At 48.1% G+C, this 25157-nt stretch overlaps 1 protein-coding gene across 1 annotated transcript in view; it reads left to right on the top strand.

The window, feature by feature from the left end:
- The window catches only part of LOC141264686 (3'-5' RNA helicase YTHDC2-like), a 69143-nt gene that overhangs the window by 19525 nt on the left and 24461 nt on the right, over positions 1 to 25157 (top strand). Inside the window, exon 2 of the mRNA XM_073676974.1 lies at positions 17599 to 17745. Coding sequence (XP_073533075.1) covers positions 17604 to 17745 — 142 coding nt within the window. The 5' untranslated portion in view covers positions 17599 to 17603. The remainder of the gene's footprint in view (positions 1 to 17598; positions 17746 to 25157) is intronic.

Genomic DNA, 25157 nt, shown 5'->3' with positions numbered 1-25157 from the left:
GGGCCTTTTATGAGGGCCAGTATTCCGTATGGGGCCTTATATGGGGGCCTGTATTCCGTATGGGGCCTTATATGGGGGCCAGTATTCCGTATGGGGCCTTATATGGGGGCCAGTATTCCGTATGGGGCCTTATATGGGGGCCAGTATTCCGTATGGGGCCTTTTATGAGGGCCAGTATTCCGTATGGGGCCTGTATTCCGTATGGGGCCTTATATGGGGGCCAGTATTCTGTGTGGAGCGATTTGCTGGTTTCTGAGCTATTGTGGAATTTACAATAGATATCACTCATGTAATGTAAGAAGTGAAATCTTTGCATTGTACTATATTTATATATTTCTCTGCGGTATCTGTACATCATGAATCGTGGTATGTATTAAAGGGGCCCACTGAGACTCTTTCGCCCGGGGCCCAGAAAAACCTGGAGCCGGCCCTGGCTCAAACCGTCACCCACCCTGATATCTAACGACATTAACAGCTCGTGACTTTTCTCCCATTGAGGAATCTCTTACCATTCAAGCTGTAACTGTTATGATCTGCAACATAAACTAAGGAAAGATAGGGGAAAGCTGGCCCTACAGTAAGACTAAGCTGAATCCCTACGATGTAGCGGGCAGCCTGTTCCTTGTGAACAGACCCGCCTTCGTCCTCGGCTAGTCTGAACGGAGACCTATAGAATAAAGGGAGGGGTCCCTAAAAGAACTAAGGACTGGGACAAAAAAGGGACACCTCCTAACAGAAGTTGTTGCAGAGCAAAAAGACAAACTGACAAAAAATACTAGAGGTCCCAAGCAAACTAGACAGAGATAGGCACCGAAGCACCTGGCTAGAGAGACAGACAAAAAACACTGAAGTCCAGCAAAGCCAGAAGGGCGGAGCTGGAATATATAGGCAGCTGGTCACGTGACCGCAAAACACAAGATAGCAAAAACTAACAGGAGGGTTCTAACAGTAACCACCTCTTTCCACCTTCAACTCAAACTCATTTCTTTATCAATTTCTCTTGTAAAAGTGACAGCACAGATTGGCACCACTCCAATACAAGCATGTGATGGCTTCAGTGTTGGTTAAGGAGCACCAGTAGGTAGCAGTGCAATCCAAACGCGTAGCAGTAAAAGAATTAGAAGTGGCACTCGCCAACCATTAAATCTTTTCTTTTTTATAGCTTGTCAACCGGTGCAACTTGACTCCTCGTGCACCGCTTTTGTCTTGTTTAATGGGGTGTGCAGACTCACGAGTAACCAAAAGGAAAGATTTATTGGTCAGTGAGTACCATTTGTAATACCTCTACTACTCCTTATTTGATGAACATTTTTTGAATTTGCTAATTAGCACATGCCCTTATTATCTCCCTTCTAGATTATTGCACCATCCATTTCTATCACCAACCATCTAACACTCTTGAACCCCACCACCAATCCATCTTAATTTCCCCTGCTATTATGAACATATACAGTGCCCTGAAAAAGTATTTATACTGTGTGATCTTTTCCACATTTTTTTTAAAAAGGTTGTCCACTATATCATTGATAACGTGTCCTTAGGATAGGACATCAATGTTTGATCAGTCGGACCTGCTCAATGGCGGAGCTGCTCCATTTTCTGATAGTGGCCAGGTACTACACATCCGCCTCCTATTCAAATCAATAGGTGGAAGATGTGCCATACCCTGCCGCGGCCACTATCAGAAGATGGCGCAGCTCCACCATTGAGCAGGTCCGATCTATCAGACACTGATGACCTATCCTACTCCAAGAGCTACAATGGAGGGTTTAGAACAAAGCATATTCATGTGTGTGAACGGCCCAGTCACAGTCCAGACCTAAATCCTGCTGAGAATCTGTGGTAAGACTTAAATATTGCTGTCCACAGACGTCTCCATCCAATCTCACTGAGCTGGATTTAGTTTGTGAAGAAGAATGGGCAAAAATGTCAGCCTCTATATGTGCAAAGCTGGTAGAGACCGACCCCAAAAGACTTGCAGCAGTAGTTGAAGTGAAATTACAAAGTATTGACTCAGGGGGGCTGAATATAAATGCATGTCACAATTTTCAGAATTATATTTGTAAAATATTTAGAAAACCATATATCATTTCCTCTACACTTCACAAATACTTGCTACTTTGTGTTAGTATTTCACATAAAATCTCATTAAGATACATTTAAAAGGGTTGTCCGGTACTTTTAAAAATATGCCAATGTGTTTTAATGATAAATAGAAGCTTCTTTGTAATTACCTCCTGGTGCTTTTTCTGCCTGTGAGCGGCGCTATCGGTGGCCGCTCACAGGCATCACGTGACCCCGCGCTGACGTCACGTCAAGTGAGGCGTGACTCAGCGCTGGGGTCCCCGCGGTTGCGGCTGGGTTGTGGGCGGGGTTATTCCCGCGTCACACCCAGCATCCACCGCTCTTTCCCAATGAATGGGGACGGAGAGCGCGCGGTGGATGCCGGGTGTGACGCGGGGGGTAACCCCACCCACAACCCAGCAGCCACTGGTGGAACGCAGAAGAGGGACCCTCGGCTGCAGCCTGGACTTGTCGTGACGTCAGCGGATGTCAGAGTCGGCTGCAGCCGGGGGTCGCTTGCTGCTTGTGAGCGGCCACCGATAGCGCCGCTCACAGGCAGAAACAGCACCAGGAGGTAATTAGAAAAAAGCTTTTATTTATCATTAAAACACATTGGCATATTTTTAAAAGTGCTGGACAACCCCTTTAAGTTTGTGGGTGTAACATGAAAAAATGTGGAAAAGTTCAAGGGGTATGAATACCTTTTTCAAGACATTGTAGAGATACTATGTGAAGAGTAAAAGAGTCAATTGTACAAATGGACCTTTATGTAGTGCCGGCGTCCCTGCCCTCTGCTAGGCAGGGACGCTGCCCCTCTCACCGCTCTGCTCCGTGCCCGGCATCCTCCCCCCGCTCTGCTCTCAGCGCGCGCTCCTTCCCGGCCCCTGTGCTTAGGGCGCGCGCGCGCGCGCTCCCCTCCTCTTAAAGGGGCCGCGCGCGCCGCCCTAAAGAGTCCCCGGCCAATGGCCGGAGGACTTCATCATATATAAGGCACCTCCTCCAAAATGGAGGTGCCCGAGCAATGTTGTTTGCACCTGTGTCTCACCTGTGCTTCAGCCCTCAGGTCCCGTTGCCAGTTACCTGCCAGTTACCTGCCAGTTTCCTGCCAGTTTCCTGCTAGTTACCTGCCTGATTCCTGCCTGAATACTTGTTACCTGCCTGCCTGCCTGAGGTCCGACGGTCTGCCTTACAACTCCGGTCAGTCTGTCTAAGGACCAACTTGTCCGCTCACCTGGGAGCGCACATCAGCTACCTGCCTGCTTGCCTGAGGTCCGACGGTCTGCCTTACAACTCCGGTCAGTCTGTCTATGGACCAGCTTGCCCGCTCACCTGGGAGCGTTTCTCCGCTACCTGCCTGCTTGCCAGCCCGGAGGCTCCGTTGTCACGTGCTGTGACCACCAGCTATCTCAGAGACTCTTGCCCGCTCACCTGGGAGCGCATCTCCGTTACCTGCCTGCTTGCCAGCCCGGAGGTCCCGTTGTCACGTGCGGTGACCACCAGCTATTCCAGAGACTCTTGCCCGCTCACCTGGGAGCGCTTCTCCGTTACCTACCTGCCTGCCAGCCCGGAGGTTCCGCCGTCACGTGCCGTGACCACCTGCTATTCCAGAGACTCTCGCTTGCTCACCTGGGAGCACACATCTACCATCTGCCTGCTAGCCTACCCGGAGGCTCTGCCATCACAGGTCGTACCTACCCCTTACCCAGAGACTGCCCTGATCACTTGCCGTAACTCCCTGTCCGTTCATCCAGAGACTGCCACCCGCTCCCTTACAAGGGCCGCCCCCTTGTATAGTAGCTCAGAGGTTCCGCCTCCCGGACCCGTTACAGTTTGCTCGGGCCATGGAACCCGGTGGCACCCAAGCTCCCTCGCTCTCGGACCTCTGTCTTGAACTGTCCCGTCAGAGGTCCCAACAGGAGGCCATCCTGGGTCACCTGCGGAATGTTAATACTCGCCTGAACACCCTGTCTGATCCACCAACAACCTCCGCCAGTGCCATATCTTGCAATCCGGCAGCTCCGCTGCCCACTAATACTATGGTATCCTACCCCGGACCCCGGCTCTCTGCACCTCCTCGCTTCGGAGGCGACCCCGTCCAGGCTCGGGGCTTCATAAATCAGTGCACCCTGCACTTTGAACTTTTGTCCCATCAGTTTAATTCCGACCGGGCCAAAATTGCCTTTATCATGTCCCATCTCACCGGGGAGGCCCTGGCCTGGCTAAATCCTCTATGGGAGAGAGGAGACCCCCTGGTGTCCAACTTGCCTGCTTTTCTCTCGGCTTTCCGGAAAGTCTTCGACGAACCCGGACGGAAGACCTCATCCGCATCCTCTCTGCTACGCCTCCGTCAGGAGGGTCTCACCGTGGGCCAATATGCCATACGGTTCCGCACCCTTGCCTCGGAGCTGGCCTGGGATAACGACGCTCTGGTATCCGTCTTCTGGGAGGGTCTGTCCGGTCGTATTAAAGATGAACTTGCTGGTCGGGACATTCCTACCTCTCTCGATGATCTAATAACCCTTGCCACCCGGATTGACCTACGGTTCCAAGAGCGTGCCAAAGAGGTCACCCGTGAGAGAAGGATTCCACGTTTAGCTCCTACTTTCCAGAAACCCGTCATTCCCTCCGTCTCTCCCCAGGTACACTCTCCTGAGCCTATGCAGGTCGACCAGACCAAGATGGTCAAAACCCGTCAGGACTCACGCCGTGCCGAGGGGAGCTGCTTCTACTGTGGCAGTAAGGAGCACCGGATCCGTGCCTGCCCGGAGAGGTCGGGAAACGCCTGTGTCTAGGTTCGCTCAGAGAGGTCCACCTAGACAAGAATAAATCCTCTCCATCCCTGCTGTTGTCTGTTTCGATCATCTACGGGGAGAACCGTTATTTCGAACTAGCCCAACTTGACTCTGGAGCAGCCGGGAACCTTATTTCACAGTCCCTGGTTGAGAAATACCGCATCCCCACCAAACCTCTGGCTGTACCCTTGTCTGTCGCTGCCGTGGATGGGGGCCTCTTACCTCGCCCCATTCAACTCATCACCGAATCCATTACCCTGCAGGTGGGAATGCTGCATTCTGAAAGTATCTCCTTTCATGTTCTGCCTGGACTCTCTCACGCCCTCTTGCTAGGTCTGCCCTGGCTCCAGAGACATGCACCCGTGCTAGACTGGCAAACCGGAGAGGTCCTTCGCTGGGGACAAGACTGTCATAAAACCTGCCTGGTTCCCGTCCATCCCGTCCGTCCTTCTCCTACCCCAGCTAATCTACCTGGACTTCCGATTCCTTATTGGTCTTATGCAGATGTCTTTAATAAAAAGGAGGCAGAGACATTACCACCACATAGACCATACGACTGTCCCATCGATCTGCTACCCGGTACTACTCCTCCCCGTGGGCGTATCTATCCTTTATCCGCTGCTGAGACCCGGTCAATGTCCGAATATATTGAGGAGAATCTGGCCAGAGGATTCATCCGGAAATCTACCTCCCCGGCGGGAGCAGGCTTCTTTTTCGTCAAAAAGAAGGACGGCTCTCTCCGTCCCTGTATAGACTATAGAGGCCTAAACCTGATCACGGTGAAGAATAAGTACCCCCTTCCGCTCATTCCAGAATTATTTGATCGTCTGAGGGGGGCTAGGATCTTCACCAAACTGGACCTTCGTGGGGCGTACAACCTGGTTCGTATTCGTCAGGGGGATGAATGGAAGACGGCATTCAACACCCGGGACGGCCACTATGAATACCTGGTAATGCCCTTTGGTCTCTGTAACGCTCCTGCCGTCTTTCAAGAGTTGGTCAATGACATCTTCCGGGACCTTCTCTACTCCTGCGTAGTGGTGTACCTGGACGACATCTTGGTCTTCTCTCCGGATCTCCAGACTCACCGGAGGGACGTTCGTCAGGTCCTGCTCAGGCTAAGGCAGAACCATCTCTACGCTAAATTTGAGAAGTGCCTCTTTGAGCAGACCTCGCTTCCGTTTCTGGGCTACATTATCTCTCAGACCGGCCTACAAATGGATCCTGAGAAACTGTCTGCCATCGAGAAATGGCCCCGACCGGAGGGGTTGAAGGCCATTCAGCGATTCCTGGGCTTCGCCAACTACTACCGCCTCTTCATACCACACTTCTCTTCCCGGACGGCCCCAATTTCTGCGCTCACCCGTAAAGGTACTAATCCCAAAGAGTGGCCACCCGAAGCAGAGGAGGCCTTTCTTTCCCTTAAACAGGCCTTTTCTTCCGCCCCGGTGCTGCATCGCCCAGATGGCAACAAGCAGTTCTTCCTGGAAGTTGACGCCTCCTCCTCTGGAGCCGGAGCAGTACTTACTCAAAAATCATCTTCCGGGAGGATGGTAACTTGTGGCTTCTTCTCAAAACTCTTCTCCTCCTCAGAGCGCAATTATTCCATAGGAGACCGAGAGTTATTGGCCATCAAACTGGCATTGGAGGAGTGGCGTTACCTGCTCGAGGGGGCTCTTCACCCGGTAATAATTTACACTGACCACAAGAACTTGGCTTACCTCCAGCATGCCCAGAGACTTAACCCGCGCCAAGCCCGGTGGTCCTTGTTTTTTGCTCGTTTTGATTTTGTCCTTCATTTTCGCCCGGCTGACAAAAACGTCAAGGCGGACGCCTTGTCTCGATCCTTTCTGGTGTCTGATCTCGAGGAGGATCCGAAACACATCATCGATCCCGCCAGAGTAATGCAGGTGGCTCCCGTGAGTCTAAATCGTCTTCCTCCTGGTAAGACGTTCGTACCAGTACCTGATCGGGAGAAGATCCTACACTGGGGTCATTCGTCTAAACTAGCTGGCCACGCCGGTCAGAAAAAGACCCTCCAGCTTATTACCCGGCACTACTGGTGGCCTAACCTGCACAAGAATGTAATTGACTTTGTTTCTGCCTGTGTGTCCTGCGCCCGCAACAAAGTTCCGAGACACCTGCCGGCCGGCCGCCTCCTACCTCTGCCAGTACCTGCTGCCCCCTGGCAGCATATAGCGATGGACTTCATAACTGATCTGCCCGTCTCTGCCGGTTGTACGGTCATTTGGGTGGTCGCTGACCGCTTTTCCAAGATGGCTCACTTCATTCCACTGCCAGGTCTTCCGTCTGCACCCGAGCTGGCTAAAGACTTTATCCGCCACATCTTCCGTCTTCATGGCCTGCCCCGTCACATCGTGTCGGATCGAGGAGTACAGTTCACTTCCCGTTTCTGGAGAGCCACTTGTAAATTGCTGGACGTCACCCTGGACTTCTCCTCCGCTTACCACCCACAGTCTAATGGTCAAGTGGAGCGGATCAATCAGAACCTGACCAGTTACCTTCGGCACTTCGTTAATGCCCACCATTCTGACTGGGTGGATCTCCTGCCATGGGCCGAATTCTCGTACAACAATCACGAGAGCGAGTCTTCCTCCAAATCCCCGTTTTTTGTAGTCTACGGTCAGCATCCTCGGATCCCGTTTCCCGTCTCCACCTCGGTGGACAATCCGGCTGCGGAATCTCTTGTTAACAAATTTTCCTCCATATGGGAGAGTACCCGATCCGCACTCCTTCTGTCATCCGAGCGTATGAAAAGACACGCTGACAAAAAACGTCTGGACCCTCCTCAATTCCGCCCTGGGGATAAAGTCTGGCTCTCGTCCAAATATGTCCGGCTCAAGATCCCTTCCTATAAGTTAGGGCCTCGGTTCATCGGCCCACTGGAGGTCATCAGTCAGATCAACCCGGTGGCCTATAAATTGAAACTCCCGGCCAACTTACGGATCCCTAACTCCTTCCATGTGTCTCTCCTCAAACCTGTGGTGCTTAACTCTTTTTCCAAGTCTACAGGTACGCCTCCTGCTCCGGTTTCTGCTGAGGACGAGTTTGAGGTAGAGAACATTCTTGCCACCAAAAGGGTAAGAGGAAAGACCTTTTTTCTGGTAGATTGGAAGGGGTTTGGTCCTGAGGAGAGAACGTGGGAGCCCCGGGAGAACATCCATGCCCCTCTCATCCTAGCTAAATTTCTGTCTGGCCTAAAAAAGGGGGGGCCTAAAGGGGGGGGTACTGTAGTGCCGGCGTCCCTGCCCTCTGCTAGGCAGGGACGCTGCCCCTCTCACCGCTCTGCTCCGTGCCCGGCATCCTCCCCCCGCTCTGCTCTCAGCGCGCGCTCCTTCCCGGCCCCTGTGCTTAGGGCGCGCGCGCGCGCGCTCCCCTCCTCTTAAAGGGGCCGCGCGCGCCGCCCTAAAGAGTCCCCGGCCAATGGCCGGAGGACTTCATCATATATAAGGCACCTCCTCCAAAATGGAGGTGCCCGAGCAATGTTGTTTGCACCTGTGTCTCACCTGTGCTTCAGCCCTCAGGTCCCGTTGCCAGTTACCTGCCAGTTACCTGCCAGTTTCCTGCCAGTTTCCTGCTAGTTACCTGCCTGATTCCTGCCTGAATACTTGTTACCTGCCTGCCTGCCTGAGGTCCGACGGTCTGCCTTACAACTCCGGTCAGTCTGTCTAAGGACCAACTTGTCCGCTCACCTGGGAGCGCACATCAGCTACCTGCCTGCTTGCCTGAGGTCCGACGGTCTGCCTTACAACTCCGGTCAGTCTGTCTATGGACCAGCTTGCCCGCTCACCTGGGAGCGTTTCTCCGCTACCTGCCTGCTTGCCAGCCCGGAGGCTCCGTTGTCACGTGCTGTGACCACCAGCTATCTCAGAGACTCTTGCCCGCTCACCTGGGAGCGCATCTCCGTTACCTGCCTGCTTGCCAGCCCGGAGGTCCCGTTGTCACGTGCGGTGACCACCAGCTATTCCAGAGACTCTTGCCCGCTCACCTGGGAGCGCTTCTCCGTTACCTACCTGCCTGCCAGCCCGGAGGTTCCGCCGTCACGTGCCGTGACCACCTGCTATTCCAGAGACTCTCGCTTGCTCACCTGGGAGCACACATCTACCATCTGCCTGCTAGCCTACCCGGAGGCTCTGCCATCACAGGTCGTACCTACCCCTTACCCAGAGACTGCCCTGATCACTTGCCGTAACTCCCTGTCCGTTCATCCAGAGACTGCCACCCGCTCCCTTACAAGGGCCGCCCCCTTGTATAGTAGCTCAGAGGTTCCGCCTCCCGGACCCGTTACACTTTATACAATCGCCTCCTTCGGTCTGAATGCAACATCTTTATCGTTTTTTCATATAATACAGATGCTGTTCTATGCACCTTAACGGATGTGCACTTAGAATCATAGAATCATAGAATCATAGAATGGTAGAGTTGGAAGGGACCTCCTGGGTCATCTGGTCCAACCCCCTGCTCAAAGCAGGATTCACTAAATCATCTCAGACAGATGTCTGTCCAGCCTCTGTTTGAAGACGTCCATTGAAGGGGAACTCACCACCTCTCGTGGCAGCCTGTTCCACTCATTAATCACCCTAACTGTCAAAAAGTTTTTTCTAATATCTAATCTGTGTCTCCTCCCATTTAGTTTCATCCCATTGCTTCTAGTCTTTCCTTGTGCAAATGAGAATAAAGATGATCCTTCTACAATGTGACAGCCCTTGACATATTTGTAGACAGCTATTAAGTCTCCTCTCAGTCTTCTTTTTTGCAAGCTAAACATTCCCAAATCCTGCAACCGTTCCTCATAGGACATGGTTTGCAGACCAGTCACCATTCTGGTCGCTCTTCTCTGAACTTGCTCCAGTTTGTCTATGTCTTTTTTAAAATGTGGTGCCCAAAACTGTACACAGTATTCCAGATGAGGTCTGACCAAAGAGGAGTAAAGACCGATAATGACTTCACGTGATCTAGACTGTATGCTTCTGTTAATACATCCCAGAATTGTATTTGCCTTTTTTGCTGCTGCATCACACTGTTGACTCATGTTCAGTCTATGATCTATTAGTATACCTAAGTCTTTTTCACATGTACTGTTGCTTAGCTCTATTCCTCCCATTCTGTATATGCTTTTTTCATTTTTATTGCCCAGATGTAGTACTTTGCATTTTTCCCTGTTAAAAACCATTCTGTTGGTTGCTGCCCACTGCTCCAGTTTATTTAGGTCTTTTTGAATCCTCTCTCTCTCTTCTCTAGCATTAGCTATCACTCCTAGCTTTGTGTCATCAGCAAATTTAATCAGCTTACCCTCAATTCCTTCATCTAAATCATTGATAAAGATGTTGAACAATACAGGTCCCAGGACGGAGCCCTGTGGTACCCCACTTGAGACATTCATCCAGCTGGATGTGAAGCCATTTACAACCACCCTTTGAGTCCGATCACTAAGCCAGTTATGAATCCACCTAACAGTTGCCTGGTCCATTGCATACTTGGTCATTTTTTCAATAAGGATGGTGTGAGATACTTTGTCAAATGCTTTGCTGAAGTCAAGATATACTATATCTACAGCATTTCCCTGATCCACCCAGTCAGTGATTCTGTCATAGAAGGAAATTAAGTTAGTCTGACATGACTTGTTAGTTACAAACCCATGCTGACTCTGGTTAATCACTTCATTCTTATCCATGTACTTACATACATGTTGTTTAATAATTTGTTCAAAGATCTTTCCTGGTATAGAAGTCAGACTCACCGGCCTATAGTTCCCTGGGTCCACCTTCTTCCCCTTTTTGAAGATAGGAACAACATTTGCTCTTCTCCAGTCTTCTGGGACTTCTCCTGTTCTCCAAGAATTTTCAAAGATTATGGAGAGTGGTTCTAAAATTTCTTCTACGATCTCCTTCAGTACTCTGGGGTGTAATTCATCTGGACCTGGAGACTTGAACTCATTTATGTTAGCTAAATATTCCCTCACAATCTTTCGGTTTACAGATAACTTGGATTCCTCTATTCCTTTAAAAGGACAGTGAAGATCAGTTGATGTTACATTTTCTTTCTGAGAGAAAACTGATGCAAAATAGGAATTAAAAAGTTCGGCCTTCTCAACATCCTCTCTTACCATTTCTCCATTTTCATCCTGTAAAAATCCTATAGCATCTTTGACTTTTCTTTTACTTTTGACATACCCCCAAAATCCTTTTTTATTGCTTTTGACATCTCTTGCAAGCCTTAATTCATTGTCAGCTTTAGCTAACCTGATACGTGCCCTACAGGATCTGCAGACTGCATTATAATCTTCTTTAGATATGCCTCCCTCTTTCCATTTAATAAACATTTCTTTCTTTCTTTTTAGCATGTGTTTAAGTTCTGTGTTCATCCATCCTGGTTTCCTTAAATGCTTCCCATTCTTCCTACTTTTCGGGATTGTTAACGATTGTGCTTTGAGAATCTCATTTTTAAAAATTTCCCATCCTTCCTGGACATTTTTGTCCTTAAGGACATCCAGCCATTGGATCCCTCCTATTCTCTTTCTGAGTCTCTTAAAATCTGCCTTTCTAAAATCTAACCTTGAAGTTTGAGTCTTCACATGTCTTCCTCCTCTAGTTATCCAAAATTCTATAATAGCATGATCGCTGCCTCCTAGGGTCCCAGCCACCTTTACCTCCTCAACCATTTCCTCCCTGTTTATAAGGATTAGATCCAAAGTAGCAGATCCCCTTGTTTTCTCCCCTACCTTTTGGAAGATAAAGTTGTCAGCAAGAGAGGATAAGAATTTGCTTGACCTGTTAGTTTTACTTGAGAGAGATTCCCAACAAATGTCTGGATAGTTGAAATCTCCCATGACCACTACGTCATATTTTTTGGAGAACTTGGTCATTTGATACATAAAGAGTTCATCCATATCTTCAGCTTGCCCAGGTGGCCTGTAGTAAATGCCTACAATGGTGTCCTTTCCGTTGTTCTCTCCTTGTATTCTTACCCAAACAGTTTCCACAGAACTCCCAGTCTCTGAAGCTTCAATCTCTGTGCAGATATACGCTTTTCTAACATACAATGCAACACCTCCTCCTCGTTTATCAAGTCTGTTTCTTGCAAATAAGTTGTATCCTTTTAGCCTTTTATTCCAATCATGTGTATCGTCCCACCAAGTTTCAGTGATTCCAATGACATCATATTCCTTTTGCTGCATTAGTAGTTCCAATTCTCCTTGTTTGTTGCCCATGCTTTGTGCATTTGTATAAAAACATTTTAGTTTGTGATTGGTTTCTCTTCCTCCCATATTTTTATTATTTAAATTGTTTTGTCTTTGTTCTTCTTTTCCACTTCCAGTAGCAGAGATCTCAATAGTATTTGTCAGCTGTATGGCTTTTTCTGGCCTTTTGCTTCCCTTCCCACATTGTTCTAGTTTAAAGCTCTTCTGATGAGTGTAGCAAGGCGACTTCCAAATACATGTTTTCCAGTCTTCGTAAGGTGCACCCCATCTCTAGCAAGTAGTCCATCGTATAGGTAATTCATTCCGTGATCCAGAAATCCAAATCCTTGTTGACGGCACCATCGACGTAGCCAGTTGTTCACCTGTAGAATCTTATTCCACCTCATTGTTCCATGGCCATCCACTGGGAGGATGGATGAGAAGACCACCTGCGCTCCCAATTCTTTCACTTTCTTGCCTAAGTCTTCAAAGTCACTGCAGATGGTTTCCAGGTCATTTCTTGCGGTGTCATTTGTCCCCACATGTATTAGCAGGAATGGGTAGTGATCTGTAGGTCTGAAGAGTCTTGATATCCTGTCAGACACATCTTTAATTTTTGCTCCTGGAAGACAGCACATTTCTCTTGAGGTTATGTCTGGTCTGCAGATAGCGGCCTCTGTTTCTCTTAACAGGGAATCCCCCATGACCACCACTCTCCGTTTTTTCTTCACAACATTCTTCTTTCTCCATCCAGGAGGATTCTGAGAGCTTACAAGGTTATTCATTGCTGGCAAAGTCTTATTTTACTGTATTTCTTCATGGTTCTCCTGCGTGAGAGCCTGGTACTGGTTCCTGAGCAGTATGGGTGCTGACTGCCTCTCGATAGTCCTGCTTCTCTGGGTCACATGCTTCCATTCCTCTGTTTCGTCAGGTGCAGTTCGAATTTCTTCTCTTTCTGAATCATGAAGAGATAATTCTGCTCTGTCTAAGAACTCTTCACCTTCCTTAATGATTTTCAAGGTAGTTAACCTCTCTTCTAGATTTCGCAACTTTTCCTCCAACAGGGACACAAGCTTGCATTTCTGGCATGTGAAGTTTGGCTTTTCCACTGGCAAGTCTGTGAACATGTAGCAGGATATGCAGCTCACCAAATGGCTCCTGGACTCTTCCATGTTCTTATTGTTAATGTTCTGAAAACAGTGAAAAAAGCTTAAAAAAAAGCTTCAAAATGCGTGCGCCGGTAGGCGCGCGGTTTACCGATGTCCTCTTTTCAGCTCCAACAGCCAAAATCCAGTGTTCTTTGAGCTCGCGGAGACTCTTCACTTACCCCAAAATGCAGTGGGAATATGCAAATTATCTCCTCAGGACTCCTCCCCTGGTTTACCGATGTCCTCTTTACAGCTCCAACAGCCAAAATCCAGTGTTCTTTGAGCTCACGGAGACTCTTCACTTACCCCAAAATGCAGTGGGAATATGCAAATTATCTCCTCAGGACTCCTCCCCTGGTTTACCGATGTCCTCTTTTCAGCTCCAACAGCCAAAATCCAGTGTTCTTTGAGCTCGCGGAGACTCTTCACTTACCCCAAAATGCAGTGGGAATATGCAAATTATCTCCTCAGGACTCCTCCCCTGGTTTACCGATGTCCTCTTTACAGCTCCAACAGCCAAAATCCAGTGTTCTTTGAGCTCACGGAGACTCTTCACTTACCCCAAAATGCAGTGGGAATATGCAAATTATCTCCTCAGGACTCCTCCCCTGGTTTACCGATGTCCTCTTTTCAGCTCCAACAGCCAAAATCCAGTGTTCTTTGAGCTCGCGGAGACTCTTCACTTACCCCAAAATGCAGTGGGAATATGCAAATTATCTCCTCAGGACTCCTCCCCACTTTTTGTGGCCCCCCCCCTGTATTACCTGTACTGATATATACAATACAAATGTATTATTACGACTATTCTAATATTTTTTTGTTCCTTGACAAATACAAGCCTCCTAAATTATTCCAGTATTTGCATTGGTGTAGCGATTTCTTCTATTTTCTAGCATGTTTTTAACCCCTTTACAACCCAAGGTGGTTTGCATGTTAATGACCAGGCCAATTTTTACAATTCTGACCACTGTCACTTTATGAGGTAATTACTCTGGAACGCTTCAATGGATCCCCCTGATTCTGAGAATGTTTTTTCGTGACATATTGTACTTCATGATTGTGGTAAAATTTCTGCGATATTACTTGCATTTATTTGTGAAAGAAACGGAACTTTGGCAAAAAGTTTGAAAATTTTGCAATTTTCAACATTTTAATTTTTATGCCCATAAATCAGAGAGATATGTCACACAAAATAGTTAATTTCCCACATGTCTACTTTACATCAGCACAATTTTGGAACCAATTTTTTTTTTTTATTGGGGAGCTATAAGGGTTAAAAGTTGACCAGCGATTTCTCATTTTTCCAACAAAATTTACAAAACCATTTTTTTTAGGGACCACATCATATTTAAAGTCACTTTGAGGGGTTTTTATGACAGAAAATACCCAAAAGTGACACCATTCTAAAAACTGCACCCCTCAAGAACTTTATTAACCCTTCAGGTGCTTCACAGGAATTTTTGGAATGTGGAAGAAAAAAATTAACATTAAAGCTTTTTCACAAAAATGTTACTTTAGACCCAATTTTTATTATTTTTGCAGGGGTAACAGGAAAAATGGACCCCAAAATTTGTTGTGCAATTTCTCCTGAGTAAGCACATACCCCATATGTGGGGGAAAACCACTGTTTGGGCGCACGGCAGGGTTCGGAAGGGAAGGAGCGCCATTTGACTTTTTGAATATAAAATTTGCTTGAATAATTAGCGGATGCCATGTTGCATTTTTGGAGCCCCTGATGTGCCTAAACAGTGGAAACCCCCACTAGTGACACCATTTTGCAAGCTAGACCCCTCAGGGAACTTATCTAGATGTGTGGTGAGCACCTTGAACCCCCAGGTGCTTCACAGAAGTTTATAACATTGAGCCATAAAAATAAAATTTTCACATTTTTCCCACAAAAATATTTTTCAACCCCCACTTTTGCATTTTCATAAGGGTAACAGGAGAAATTGCACCATGCAGTTTGTTGTGCAATTTCTCCTGAGTAAGCAGATACCCCATATGTTGGGGGAAACCACTGTATCTAGATGTGTGGTGAGCACCTTGAACCCTCAAGTCCTTTGCAGAAGTTTGTAACATGGAGCCGTGAAAATAAAAAAATCAAACTTTTTCCACAAAAATGATGTTTTAGCCCCAATGGACCCCAAAAACTTTTGTGCAATTTCTCCTGAGTACTCCAATACCCCATATGTGGGGAAAATGCAGTGTTTGGGCGCACGGCAGAGTTCAGAAGGGAAGGAGCACTGTGTGACTTTTTGAACGCAAAATCGGCTGGAATCGAGAGCGGACGCCATGTCGTGTTTGGAGAGCCCCTGATGTGCCTAAATAGTTGAAACCCCCCACAAGTGACCCCATTTTGGAAACTACACCCCTCAAGGATTCTATCAAGGGGTATAGTGAACATTTTGAACCCAGAGGTGCGACACAGAATTTGATGACATTAGGTCATCATATTGAATAAGTTGTCATTAGTCTTGAGCGCAAGTGCTCGCTACTTGAGTTTGCATCGGGTACTCAGGTATGCACCATGTATCACGGGTGCTCAAGTGAAATGCTCGAGTCCCCGTCCGCATGTTTCACGGTTATTAGACACCCCAAAAAAAACATGCGGGGATCGCTCGTGCATGGCAGACAATCCCCGCGAGGTTTTTTTGCCCGTGAAGCATATGGGGCGGAGACTCGAACACCCGCGATACTCAATGCATACCCGAGCACCCGATGCAAATTCAAGTAGCGAGCACTTGCGTTCAACACTATTTGCCATATCGTCGTCTTTTTTTATTTTTTTTTTTACTTTTGAAAAAAAAAAAAAAACAACCCTAACCCTACCCTAGCCCAACTCTGACCCCAACCCTAACATTAGCACAACCCTAACCCCAACCCCAGCGTTTATTTATTACGCCGTTCCTAGTGCGGTAAAGTGATTAGACGACCTTATTCTTCGGGTCGGTGCGGCTACAGAGATACCAGAATGATATCGCGTTTTTATGATTGACAGCTGTCACACACTAAAAGACATATTTTGTAAAATCTAGTTTTTGCATCGCCATATTTTGAGAGCTATAATTTTTCCATATTTTGGCCGACAGAGTCATGTGATGGCTTGTTTTTTGCGGGATGAGTTGATGTTTTTATTGGTGCCATTTTCAGGCATGTGACATTTTTTGATCTCTTTCTATTCCAGCTTTTGTGAGGCAGAACAAACATAAAGCAACAATTCAGGAATTGTATTTTTATTTTTTTATTCTACTCCGCGTGTGGTAAAATTGATAAGGCAGCTTTATTCTTCGGGCCAATACGTTTACAGCAGTACCACATTTATAACGTTTTTCTATGTTTTGGCGCTTTTACACAAGCTATTTTATAGAAAAAAATATTTTTTTGCATCGCTTTATTCTGAGAGCTATAACTTTTTGATTTTTCGTATGATGGAGCTGTATGGCGGCTTGATTTTTGCGGAACAAGATGACGTTTTCAGCGGTACCATTTTATTTATATTCGTCTTTTTGATCGCGTGTTATTCAATTTTTTGTTTGGCGGTATGATGATAAAGCATTGTTTTTTGCTTCGTTTTTTATTTATTTTTTTTACCGTGTTCACTGAAGTGGTTAACTAGTGGAACAGTTTTATTGGTCAGGTCGTTCCGGATGTGGCGATTCCAAATATTTGTACTTTTATTGTTTTGTTTTTTTTTCATAATAATATTTATTGATGGGTACATTATATTTTTATTTTTGGTGGATTATTATTTATTTATTTTTTTACTTTTTTTTTTTCACTTTCTGAGAGTTTTTTTTTGTTTTTTTTACTTTGTCCCACTCTGGGACTTTCACTTTTTTTTATTTTGATCGCCTGCATAGCATAGGGATGGAGCACAATCCCTGTGCCATGCAGGCAGTCAGCGCTGCACAGTGAGATTGTTTGGTCATGCACTGCGCATGACCAAAAAATTTTCCTACTGTCTGGTGACCCGGATGTTGTCATGACGACATCAAGGCGTCATGGCAACACCCGGGAAGCCGTGGCAGACAGCGCTGGAGGCCGGAAGAGGAGGTGAGTATTGCGATCACCTCCCCATAGCCACCGAAATGCTGCAATCGACTTTGATCGCAGCATTGCGGGGGTTAATGTGCCGGGAGCGGTGCGGGACTGCTCCCTGCACATAGTACCGAGTGTCGGCTGTGACAATTAGCTGACACCTGTGTTCGTGCGCGCGATCGCGATGACGTACTAATACCGGTCAGGCTCTTAAGTCCCAGGGCACAGACGCTTATTAGTACGTCATGGGCTTTATTAAGATAAATTTTCAGTAAAGTTGATTACATAGTTGTTTGATCCTTTTGTTGTGTGTTTTTTTTTGTAAAGTAGATAAATATATATTTTTTTTGTGCAGTAAAAATGTCACGTTCTGGTGCAATTTTGAAATCCAGCACTTCCAAATCTGGAAAAGCGAAAGGGCTGAAGGACATTCATCTAGATGAAGAGGTGGAGATTGCTGTTAATATCGCATTGGACAGATTTTGTGATGGTGATCAGAAAGGTATATCGTCAGGACCATTATTCTATTACTTTGTAATTTCATTATGTGAACGCTTCATTGTACAGCGAAAATAGATGCACGTATATAGTTTACATGCCTGACTCCTATATTTTTACCCTCTTGTTCATAAATCTGTTGTTTCCTTGCTGTGGATCCTTTCCTCATAAAGTGAGTGACTCATGTAATAAATGGATGTCAGAGAATTTGTGCTTATGGAATACCCAGATAATAAAAAGTAACATTGTACTATCAATTATGAAGAAAAATTCCAAGTGTTGGCAACTAAATAAAATCTTCAAAACTTTATTTCAGAACATAGAATTAACATTCATAGTGGTAGACTAGATAATGCTCAGACGCGTTTCAGGCGTCAATTAATAATTCAACCACTATAACTCTGCCATTGGAGGAGCGCAGGAGCTCTGAAGCTGGCTGAATCCAGTGTAGGAGCATGTGCTCTTTACCTACTGCCTAATAAACTGGCCAATGCTGGTAGACTGCAGATGTGGTGAGCAGTATATTATAGAATTTCAGTATTTTGCGGAATATCAGACGCACTGAACCATAAGACGTACCCCAAATTTTGAGGAGGAAAATTTTCTTTTTCATGTGTCAAATGGGGGTCCGTCTTATAGTCCGAATTTAGCTTATTGGGGGGAGGGCGGTGGAGCAGGGTCACAGGAGGCAGGGTTGCCGCTGCAGGAAGCCGGTAGCGGCAGGAATGAGGCGATGCTGCTGGCCCTGGGCAGGGAGGAGGAGTTGTCCCGGTATTGCAAGGCAGGAGCCATTGATCTCCCGGAGGTGGGCTTTAAGAAAATGTCGGCGGTGCAGGCAGGATCGAAGTCCCGCTCTGCACATTGATCTCCTGGCTTGGGTGCTTCAGGAAATTGGCTGCCGGAGGCAGCTCATGCGCAGATTGAGTTCTCGTCTCGTCATTGAGCCGAGATATAGATTTGCGCATATGCCGCCTTCAGTGGCCATTTTCCTGATGCACCCAAGCCAGGAAATCTATGTGCAGAGTGGGACTCCGCTCCTGCCTGCACCGCCAATATTTTCTTGAAGCCCACCGCCGAGACACCCCTCCTCAGTCCAGGGCCTGCAGCATTGCCTCACTCCTGCCGACACTGGCTTCCTGCAGTGGCGACCCTACCTCCTGTGACCCCTCTCCACTGCTGCTGCCACCCCCTCCCCACTGAAAGCTATATTTACACTATAAGGCACCCCCCCCCATTTTTCTCCCAAATTTGGGGGAAAAAAGTACATCTTATAGTTTTCAAAATCTGGTAATAATCCTTTCTTTCCTGAAAACAGAGAAAAACTGAAAGAAAACAAAGAGGATTGTTAATAAGTGAATTGCAAAGTTGCTTGTTTTTACAAGAACTTTACAATTTACAGTACAGACCAAAAATTTGGACACACCTTCTCATTTAAAGATTTTTCTGTTTTTTCATGACTTTGAAAATTGTACATTCACACTGAAGGCATCAAAACTATGAGTTAACACATGTGGAATTATATACTTAAGAAAAATGTGTGAAACAACTGAAAATATGTGTTATATTCTAGGTTCTTCAAAGTAGCCACCTTTTGCTTTGATGACTGCTTTGCACACTCTTGGCATTCTCTTGATGAGCTTCAAGAGGTAGTCACCGGAAATGGTTTTCACTTCACAGGTGTGTCCTGTCAGGTTTAATAAGTGGGAATTCTTGCCTTATAAATGGGGTTGGGACCATCAGTTGTGCTGTGCAGAAGTCAGGTGGATACACAGCTGATAGTCCTACTGAATAGACTGTTAGCTTCTTTTTTCTTGCCATAATACAAATTCTAAGTAAAGAAAAACGAGTGGCCATCATTACTTTAAGAAATGAAGGTCAGTCAGTCCGAAAAATTGGGAAACTTTGAAAGTTTCTCCAAGTGTAGTTGCAAAAACCATCAAGCGCTACAAAGAAACTGGCTCACATGAGGACCGCCCCAGGAAAGGAAGACCAAGAGTCACCTCTGCTTCTGCGGATAAGGTTATCCGAGTCTCCAGCCTCAGAAATCGCAGGTTAACAGCAGCTCAGATTAGAGACCAGTGTCTTTGTGCGATGCAGAAAAGGTGAACGGATGGACTCTACATGCCTGGTTCCCACCGTGAAGCATGGAGGAGGAGGTGTGATGGTGTGGGGGTGCTTTGCTGGTGACACTGTTGGGGATTTATTCAAAATTGAAAGCATACTGAACCAGCATGGCTACCACAGCATCTTGCAGCGGCATGCTATTCCATCCAGTTTGCGTTTAGTTGGACCATCATTTATCTTTCAACAGTACAATGACCCCAAACACACCTCCAGGCTGTGTAAGGGCTATTTGAACAAGATGGAGAGTGATGGGGTGCTACACTAGATGACCTGGCCTCCACAGTCACCAGACCTGAACCCAATCGAGATGGTTTGGCGTGAGCTGGACCGCAGGGTGAAGGCAAAAGGGCCAGCAAGTGCTAAGCATCTCTGGGAACTCCTTCAAGATTGTTGGAAGACCATTTTCGGTGACTACCTCTTGAAGCTCATCAAGAGAATGCCAAGAGTGTGCAAAGCAGTCATCAAAGCAAAAGGTGGCTACTGTAACATACCTGGCGGCGTCCTTGCATAGTGGTCCATCTCCCACTGTGCAAGAGCGCGCACTTGATTTCCAGTCCAGACTGCCACTCTGGCTTCTTTTCATACTGTCTGCTTTGCTCTGCTCTGGCTGCTTAGGGCGACGCCCGCCGAACTTCCTGTTTCTTGTAGCTGCTGCAGACACACCCCTAATGCGTCCTCAGCCTATTGCTGTCTGTCACCTGGTATTTAAACCAGCTCCTTGAAATCCGTGCCTGAGCATCTTGTTCTGTCAGTTGGCTTCTTGTCACTGATGTGCCAGGTCCTGTCTATGTTTCCTGCCTTGCGGTATCAGTTCCCGTGTCTGAACTGAGTCCTGTCTGTGCTCTCTAGCCAGCTGTCTTTCTGCCTTTCCTGGAGGCTGTATTTCCAGGCTTGTCCGAACACGCTCCTAGCCTGTTCGTCCCGCCCTCTGGGGGCCGCATACCCAGACTCGTTCCTGTATTTGTTGCTGTACAGTTCCTGTCTGAACTGTCTCCTAACCTGCTTTCTGTTTCTCTCTATGTCCGTACCTTCCCTTTCTCCTGCATTGTCTGAACCAGCACTTGGCTTTACCTTGGCTCGTTCCTGTATTTTGTTGCTGTTACAGTTCCTGTCTGAACTGTCTCCTAACCTGTTTCCTGTTTTTCTTTATGTCCGTACCTTCCCTTTTTCTGTAGAGTCTGAACCTGCACCTAACCTCCTACTCGTTGTCGCTGTACTTCCGTTTGTGAGTTTAGAGTCCACTCGCTACTTCATTGCAAGTATCTTGTGTGTATCTGGTTCTGCCTTCCCCTTCCTGTCTGTTCCGTGTGAACAGAGCCCTGTCCCCTCTGCTCTGCCTTGCTCACCGCTCCGACGGTTCTAGCCTGCTCTGCCTTGCTCACCGCTCCGGCGGTTCTAGCCTGCTCTGCCTTGCTCACCGCTCCGGCGGTTCTAGCCTGCTCTGCCTTGCTCACCGCTCCGGCGGTTCCAGCCTGCTCTGCCTTGCTCACCGCTCCGGCGGTTCTAGCCTGCTTTGCCTTGCTCACCGCTCCGGCGGTTCTAGCCTGCTCTGCCTTGCTCACCGCTCCGGCGGTTCTAACCTGCTCTGCCTTGCTCACCGCTCCGGCGGTTCTAGCCTGCTCTGCCTTGCTTACCGCCCCGGCGGTTTCCGCTCTGCTCTGCCTTGCTCTCAGCTCCTGCGGTTTCCGCTCTGCTCTGCTTTGCTCACTGTTCCGGCAGTCTCGCTCTGCTCTGACCCTTTGCTCGCTGCTCCGGCAGTCTCTCTCTGCTCTGACCCTTTGCTCGCTGCTCCGGCAGTCTCGCTCTGCTCTGGCCCTTTGCTCGCTGCTCCGGCAGTCTCGCTCTGCTCTGACCCTTTGCTCACTGCTCCGGCAGTCTCGTCCTGCTCCACTCTTGCTCACCGCTGCAGGCGGCCTCGTCCTGCTCTACTCTCGCTCACCGCTCTAGGCGGTCTCGTCTTGCCCTGCTCTTGCTCACCGCTCTGGGCGGCCTCACTCTGCTGTGTTTGTCCACCGCATCTGCGGTTCTGTTCCTGAGTCCCAGTCTGTACTGGGTCCTATCCACTCTGTGCTCCAACCTGTCGAACCTGCCAGTACCTCCCTGCCTGCATACCAGTCGTGCTTACCAGCATCCACCCATCTGCATACCAGCCGTGTCTGCCTATACCCACCAGTCTGTGTGCCATCCTAACCTGCCTGTTCCTGTATTCCCCGGTGTGGGTCAACAGCTGTGTCCGGGGTCTGACCTGGAGTATCACCTGGTCCCTCTGCTCGGTTCCTCCTTGGTGCACTGGCGTCGTATGCCGTCGTGCGACCTTGGTCGGATCGGGTGGATACTTAGTTAAGCCCCTCCAGGCATTCATTCTCCGGTACGGTCTAGTGGAATCACTACATATACACACACACGCCAGTCAGTCCGGGCATGTGCATTACAGCTACTTTGAAGAATCTAGAATATAAGACATATTTTCAGTTGTTTCACACTTTTTTGTTAAGTATATAATTCCACATGTGTTAATTCATAGTTTTGATGCCTTCAGTGTGAATGTACAATTTTCATAGTCATGAAAATATAGAAAAATCTCTAACCCCTTTACGACATAGGGCGTATTAATACTTATCTGTGCCCTGGGCCTTATGGATCAGATACGTATTTATACGCCCTATCTTTAATGCGGCACCGCGACTGAAGTCGCGGTGATAGCATTAAAATTCCGGTGCCTTCTTACCTTAGGGTAGATGGCGCCGGCATCTCGGGGGGTGTCGCCGCCCCTTCACACTCACGATCGCTGTGATTCTAAGAGCACCGATCCTAGGCTGTGGCATAGTAACCCCAGCCCTCTCCCCAAACTGCTAGGATCGGTGCGATCGCCGATCAAATCGATCGCACTGATCACAGCGGGACCGCGCAGTAACAGGGCGGTCACGGGGCGGTGACCGGCTTGTGACCTGCCTGTCACCTCCCCATGAACCCTGTGATGTCATATATCCCCCAGCCAGCCCCCAGCCAGCTCTGATTGGAGCGATCGATGATGACCGATCGCTCCAATCAGAGTACCTGAACATAGGTGACAGGGCGGTCACAGGGCGGTGACCGGCTTGTGACCTGCCTGTCACCTCCCTGTGACCCACTGTGGTGCATGCCCAGGCCCCAGCCATCTCTGATTGGTGCGATCGATGTCATCATTGATCGCACCAATCAGAGTACCTGACCGGGAGGTGACCGGCCTGTGACCTGCCTGTCACCACCCTGTCACCCCCCTGTGACCGCCCTGCAGATCCTCACACTTGGTGAGGATTTCTACAGAGCGGTCACGGCTGATCTGGGCTATGCTGGGCCTTGTAGTGCCACAGAATCTTCTGTTACACTACAAGACCTTTCTCCTACCTGCTCCAGTCGCTGCTGCTGCTCCGGCATCCTGCTGCGGTCTCCAGGGTCCTGGATCTCCTGCTCCGGCGTCCTGCTGCAGTCTCCAGGGTCCTGAATCTCCTGCTCCGGCGTCCTGCTGCTGTCTCCAGGGTCCTGAGTCTCCAGCTCCTTATCCTGCTGCTGCGGATCCTGCTCCAGAGCCTCTTCCAGAACCTGCTGCTGATCCTGCTGAAAGAACAGAGAAAACTTTGGTAAGTCCATCTCTGTTCTCCCCTCATCCCCCCCTCCCCCCCTCCTTTAACCCCCAATCCTCCTCCCCCCCAGTTTTTTTTTTTTTTTCGTGCGTCCTGCAGCGGCCTAGCGCTGAGCAGTGTCTACGTCACTGATCAACGTTCGTGCTCGCTGCTTTTCAGGACTTTTTCTTGTCCCTGTCAATCCCCCCCCCCACCTTTGCACCACATCCGCGCACACACCCAACAGCTGCCGAGAGTTGATTGGTGACATAGTTCACCGATCCGCACTCATGCTCGCTGTTTGCACCACCTACAGTAGTTCCTTTTTTTCTTTTTTTTTTTTTTTTTTCTTCAGAAAAAAAAAGTTCACACCAAGCACACTGACACACACACACTCTAAATAAAGTACTGACACACACACACCACATACACGAGAAAAAAAAAATGTCCGGCTCATCCCAAACTCGCTATTCAGCGGAGGAGGCATACGCTATTGTTGCCTCCGACACTGAGACTGACAGCGAGGGCGAGGATCCCACATTTCTTTACTTTTCCGACGCCTCATCGTCCTCCTCTTCCTCCTTTTCTTCCTCCTCTTCCTCCTCCTCTTCCTCCTCAGGTGCTGCCGGACCACCCCGCAGTCGTCGCAGGAAAGAAGATGTTCCATCGCTCCCCACTACTGATCCCGTATCGACCTTGCCCCCCGAAAATTTTGAGCCACTGATTTCTGATTTCGTGGCAGAATCAAGAATCAAGTTTGACACCAACGGCCTCACAGAAATAGACTTTTTCAAAGTTTTTTTCTCTGAGGATTTTATAAACCTCATGGTGGGCCAAACTAATTTGTATGCTCATCAATTTTTGGAACAAAACCCCTCTTCATCATTTTCTAACTGGTCTCCTGTAGACGCAGAAGAAATGATGAAGTTTTGGGGCCTGGTCCTTCATATGTTGATCCTGAAGAAAACAGAGGTTCGGCAATACTGGAGTGTTGACGTTTTGTATAACACTCCAGGGTTCCGAATGGTCATGACCCGGACACGTTTTGAGGCCATCCACAAGTTCTTGCATTACCAAGATAATGCAAGGTGTCCTGCACGCGATGACCCGAACTTTGATCGTCTTTTCAAAGTTCGGCCGGTCATCGAGCACTTCAACAACAAGTTTGGTGAAGTGTACGTGCCCCAAAGGGACATCTGCGTGGATGAGTCCTTAATTTCTTTTAAGGGGTGGCTTGGATTCCGGCAGTACCTGCCCAGTAAAATGTCCAGGTACAGGATCAAGCTGTATAAACTTTGTGAGAGTACCTCAGGGTACACTCACAAGTTTAGAGTTTATGAAGGGAAGGACTCCCGGATTGAATGCCCCCCTGTTCTGGGAGTGAGTGGGAAAATTGTGTGGGACTTGGTGCACCCACTGCTGGATAAAGGTTATCACCTGTACGTGGATAACTTTTATACAGGTATCCCGCTCTTCAAGTCCCTCTCTGCGCGACATACCGCAGCTTGCGGTACTGTCCGCAAAAATCAGAAAGGCCTCCCAAAGACGCTAATTGGGCAGCTGCTCAGAAGGGGTGAGAGCAGAGCCCAATGTAGCGACCACCTGTTGGTGGTCAAGGACAAGAGGGATGTCCTTCTCTTGACCACCATATATGGTGATGGCAGCACCCTCAGCACTGTAAGAGGTTCCA

Source organism: Phyllobates terribilis, unplaced genomic scaffold (assembly GCF_046119375.1).
Source record: "Phyllobates terribilis strain yellow unplaced genomic scaffold, ASM4611937v1 Scaffold_1__5_contigs__length_1240528914, whole genome shotgun sequence".
Taxonomy (NCBI): Eukaryota; Metazoa; Chordata; class Amphibia; order Anura; family Dendrobatidae; genus Phyllobates; species Phyllobates terribilis.
The sequence above is the reverse complement of the archived record's forward strand: the minus strand, read 5'-3'. Positions and strand labels throughout refer to the sequence as shown.